At 43.4% G+C, this 5,403-nt stretch overlaps 1 protein-coding gene across 1 annotated transcript in view; it reads right to left on the reverse strand.

Moving 5' to 3' along the window:
* TFAP2D (transcription factor AP-2 delta) overlaps positions 1-5,403 on the reverse strand; it is a 46,852-nt gene that overhangs the window by 40,754 nt on the left and 695 nt on the right. The window contains exon 2 of the mRNA XM_057379117.1: positions 1,994-2,054. Coding sequence (XP_057235100.1) covers positions 1,994-2,054 — 61 coding nt within the window. The remainder of the gene's footprint in view (positions 1-1,993; positions 2,055-5,403) is intronic.

The raw sequence follows: 5,403 nt of genomic DNA on the forward strand, positions 1-5,403 counted from the left end.
AGCAACCTTGTACAAAATATATGTATATATTAGTGACAAAAAATAAAATAAAAAGTCTGACACGAGATGTTTAAAATATTAGGGAAGCCACTCTCGAGTTAATATATTCTTATTGATCTATTACTAGAAAAGGAGTGTGATTTATTTATACGGGATACTGTATAGCACTTAGGCTCAGGATGTTTTGATTACTGCTAACACCTATCGCTTTTTTTGAAGTCGGACAAAATATTTATTATGTATTTTTAATATACATTTGAAACTTATASTCTTGCCTTTGATATCTTCCCTGAATATGCCAAGAAACAGATAGCAGTGCAGGAGTAGTTCAGCACTTAAAGCAGGGTTCAGAASACCTTGCATTTTCATGCTGGATTTCTTTTAGTATCAATCTTTAAATCCTTGAATAATTTGATCKCTTTAAGAAGAGAGAGAGRGGAAGAGAGAGACACCACTACCATCATCTGCACAGGTAATTGGAGTCTCCTTAAGAGGAGCTGGGGAGCTGAATAAACTGGAGTTGAGCTGAGCTGAGCTTTGAGCCGCCCTTCAGCTGGGAAATGAGAACCGCCGTCAAACACGACAGRCACAGACCCCAGCTGATGGGGACTCTGCCTGCCTTTCTTTCAGCTAACGATCTCCGCTTCTCGGAGGTCAGCTCTGGGATCAAACCCGAAAGAATCATCCCTCTTCCAAGGCATAATTATCCTTCTTCCTAGGGATAATTAGAACACGCTGAAATCCGAGAGACGGGGACTTRGGCGGGCGCAGGCAGCGGGGCAGGAGTTTTCAAGCTCCTCTCCGCAGCGGTGCCGAGGAGGGGACAGGACATTGGGAGTCGCCCCGAGTCCCCGTGTCCCTGTCCCCGAGCGGGGCCGGGGCTGGCGGCGGCGGCGAGGCGGGGCCGGGCGGAGCGGAGCGGAGCCGAGGGGAGCTGTCCCTTCAGCACCACCGCTGTCGCCTCCCCGTCCCACTGCCACCTCCGCCCGCTCCTCACAACGCCGGGACAAAATCGGACCCGAATCGGTGCAGGGACAGATCCCCCCGCAAAATCCCCTCCCGGAGACAGCGGATCCCCATCCCCGCCCACCACACCCGTGCGGGACTGGTGCTCCAGCAAGAAATAATTTTGTTTTAGTCGGACAAAAGTTTGTCTAGGAAAGAGATGGCTGAATGAAGCTCCCTGCCACAATAGGATCACGTCACCCCAAATAACTCCTAAATATATGTTTTTCTTGGTAGATATAAAGAATAAAGGGGATAACAGCACAAGAAATGTGCCTTGTGGGAGGCTGAGTCGCCAAGTGTCCTCTTCCCGACTGCGTAAYGTGGTTAAATCGGGAATGAAAGGATGTGTTTAAGCTTGTAAGGAAAATGAGTYCCTACGTTAGGCCTTTAGACCAGCGTTTTTTGTCTTCAGGGTAAATGACGGTAACAACAAACTCCCCGGGACATTCAGATTTTGCAAATGCTGTAGAGACGCGTATTTARCACGAGTTCCAAACCTCTCCTCTAACTTTGATGTTCGATATTTACATTGACAGATGGTTATCAAATGAAGTGACACTCAAAAGCGACTTCCACACCGGTCTGTAGCGCTACTGAAACCACATTTCCAAAAAAACTCCTTCTTTACCTCACACGAGATCAAACTGCCGATTTAACAGCCCGGCGCCAGGGAACACGTTTCTCAAACTATCAGGGATCATCCCGATTAAACGGGGAATGTTACACGGAGTCAGGAAAACTCTGAATTCAGCGGGAGTATCTGAGAGCTACTGAGGAACAGATCGTTTGTAAAGTGCAAATGGACTGTGAAATGTGGAGTGCTCTAAGCGGGTTCGAACGTGCTTCTGACAAACGGCAAATTACCACTTTTTTTCGGCAGTAAATCCAAACTACGCTAAACAGTGGGGGAGGGAAAGACGGGGAGAAATGGAGAGGGATGCATGTTTACAAAAACTGATAGACGCAAGTATTTGTAACCTCTTACCTCTTCTTATCACACCTCCTTGCCCGTTGAGTACAAGTCCACACTGGGCCTCCACTGAGCTCTTAAGTAATGAGGGGAAAACGAGGAAAGAAAGGAAAGAAAGAAATCAGACACAGAAGCCCACAGAGGGATCACACAGCTTTTGCTTTGTTACATGACTCGCTCAGGAACGATAGTTAAGGTGAACTGGAAAAACACAGTTACTCTCAGCGAACCCAAGTGAAATCCACCCTCCATCCKGCCATCTGCCCCTACCCCACCAAACGCAGAATAATTTTCCTTTCATTGCCATTTAAACACGAATTAATCCCGAACTGGGAACTTAGACCGGCARTTACACGGCAGGATAGACAGACAAACAAGTACTTTTGAGAGAAGTGTGTTCGCGCTCTTCAATTGCGGGCAAAAAGGTAAAAACCTACGTTAGGTTTTTCGTGTGTTTAGCGGCACATTTATATTCGGGCACACAGCTGAACTCACAGATATGTTTTGCGACACGCACGTAGCGATTTCTAAAGTGTGCACAGAAGTAGACAAAGAGCACAAACAACAGATGACCTATTGGGCTTTGCCGGCTCCACAGAGTGGCGAGGGTGCTCTAACAATGCGTGTGTCCGCACATAGGTGGGGATGAATATGCATCTGTGTGCGCACACACACAGGCACCCATGTGTGAGCGTGGGGTGAAGAACCATCAAAAAACCTGCCTAGGGCTTCTGGTGCGCGTCCGAAGAGATCTCACTTCTTTATTCTCCTGTTACAAGGCTGATTATTTGGGGATCTTCGCCCTCCTTAATAAATATTTTTATTGGAGTGATAAAAGACTTGAAAGGGTTGGGTTTTCTTTGGGTTTTTCCTTATGTTGGGGTTAAAAAAACACAACAAACCAAACCTAAATCTTTGCCCAGTGGAAATGTGTTAAAGACGCATTTTCCTCTACAAACAAACGAGGTATTGGACATGAAAGAGGCCTTTAAGGGTGTTAACCTATTCAACAGCCCGTGAAGAGTTAAGTAAATGCGGAGAGAGTCGGTGCATAATAAAAACCCCACTTTACAAAACAATCTTTACAGTCCTGGCTCTCTCCCCCACTTTCACCATATTGGCGCTGGCCCTGTAAGACCTTCCTTTTCAAGGCCCTTTTTTATTTTAAGTGTTCTGCCTTAAAGTGATTATGAAATCAATATGAAAAAAACTTGGCGACTGAGCATAAATTAAAGCGGTGATGGGAAAAGGTGTGACAGTTTTCTTTGTTGCCCATGGAAAATCTTTTTAGGGCACTGAAAGATGCCACTCCAGCTCCAAGACTGTTTGCATCTGTTAGGCTGACTTAAACCGCCCTCGAAACTATTGGACATTCACTTAAAATTCTGTGCAGGGAAAAGTATATTTACATTTGTTGCATTTGAAATGAGGCATATGCTGATGAACGTTTGAAAAAGAAAGACTAAGGAGAAAGGGGAAGACTGGTTAGACAACAATTTTGGTTTAAAAGTATTTCTGTGCAGTCCTGTTTCTGCTGTCTACCAAAGCGCTTCYCCCTAAACCCGCAGTGATATTCACGAGAGTCCAACTTTGTTCTGAATCATCTAAGTCCTAATGACAAATATTAATATTTTCAACTTCTCACCGCTCAAGCTTTTTGATACCTCTGCACGCTCCCTCTTGTGTTCGGAAAAAGAGGGAGGAGGAGGAATAAAGAAAAGATTATGTATAAACACTTAAGTATTTTAGTTGATAATAAATGGTGATCGAAAAATTAATATTTTCCAAAGGAAAGCTGTTGATTTTCTTCTTCGTTAAATAAATAAAAAGAGACTGTGCCTCTAGCAGCTTAACCAACCTTTTTTTTTTTTTTTTTTTTTTTTTTTTTTTTTTTTTTAAAGGGAAACATGTTGTTTGGTCGGATGACATTGCATAAATGACCAGTTGAATGGCACTAAGTCGAAAATTGGATAAACTATGGTGCTTTTTTGCCCGGGACTTAGGCATTGTCTGCTGTCTTGCAAACGTTCCTAATCCCCTCTTTTGAAAAATACAAGGCTTTGTGCCTGCCAAAGAAAAAAAATTTGTACAGATACAAAAAAATCAGCAGCAGACGTGGTTATAAAAAGGAGTAAATAGGTTTTAGTTGGGGTTGAGCAGTGAATGGCAGATTTTTTTTTTTTTTTTTTTTTGAGGGGGGTAACATAAGGAGGTCCTTGTGAAAAATGTAAACAAAAAAAATGGCCAGAGAAGATAAAATTATATAGTGAATTTTAGTGGAGAAAACTAGGTTTAAACAGTTAGGGTTTCCTCATCTGAGGYATAAAAGATAACATTCTTTGTTGTTTGGTTTATTTTCCTCACGGGGAAAAAAATTAAAAAGAAATATTTTTTTTTTTCCCCCTTATATGAAAAGATTGTTTGGATTCTATTTTTCGTTAAGGGAAGAAAATAAACCTTGCTAATTTTACAAACTTCGGGTTGATTTTTTTCCCCCATCCCAAGCTTTTGACCGCTACATCTTTTTGGAAAGACCAACAGACAGCTTTGTATGCCAGGGAGAGAGGTATGGGGGGAAAGTAAGTATAGTAAACACGGTCCCGTTTGTCTTTCCCTGCTGATGGGGAAGCCCTCAGTTCTTCAGCTCGTCGGGAGAAGGAAGGTTTGCTTTTGATTTGGAGCACATTTCGGAATGGGGGTTAGATACAGGATAACGTTGTTTGCAGTTTTGGAAACCAATTTCTTTTAAGCAGCCGGATCAATTTAGMGGAGGTGAATTTTTAGCGCGTGGGAAAGGATTCTGAGCGGATAAAGCTGAGCTTTTGATACACAGAAACCGAATTTTTTTAACGGGTCCAGGTGCCGGTTAGGGTGGAGTAGATGAATKATTAGATAGCTAGACAGATGAATTTAGCTTTATCTGCTTTATCTCTCACCCCGTTAACACCTAGATCGGATTTTGTGAGGCGTTTTTTATCATTCTGACACTTTCTGACTAGCATTTGCTCCCGTGTATCTCTTTCCTCCCTCCTATCTCGGAAGATTTGCCTTTGTACGTCTGTCGGAAAGCAGATTTATTTCCTGCCCTGCTTTTTTTTTCTCTTTTTCTGCTCAATGCCTTCCTTAAATCATTTGCCTGCTCAACCGCTGCAGAGCGTTCCGTGCGCCGAAAGAAAGGAAAAGTTTCGGAAAAGCGAGAGGATGAGTTTGGTCTGCTTTGGTTTGGGTTCTGTGGGACTGGGTGAGGTCTGGCACACGCACACCCACCCCGAGATCTCCGGGGGACCCCCACGGTCTCAGCCATCACAGAAACACAACCCACGCGGCAAAGGCAGGCGCGATGTTGTTTTTGTTTAATTTGTTTGTTTGGCCAAAGAAGACCACTAATTTTGTTGGGGCTTTTTTTTGGTTTGTTTTTTTTTTTT

This window comes from Malurus melanocephalus, unplaced genomic scaffold (genome assembly GCF_030028575.1).
Source record: "Malurus melanocephalus ecotype Western Australia unplaced genomic scaffold, MMel_1.1 scaffold_388, whole genome shotgun sequence".
Taxonomy (NCBI): domain Eukaryota; kingdom Metazoa; phylum Chordata; class Aves; order Passeriformes; family Maluridae; genus Malurus; species Malurus melanocephalus.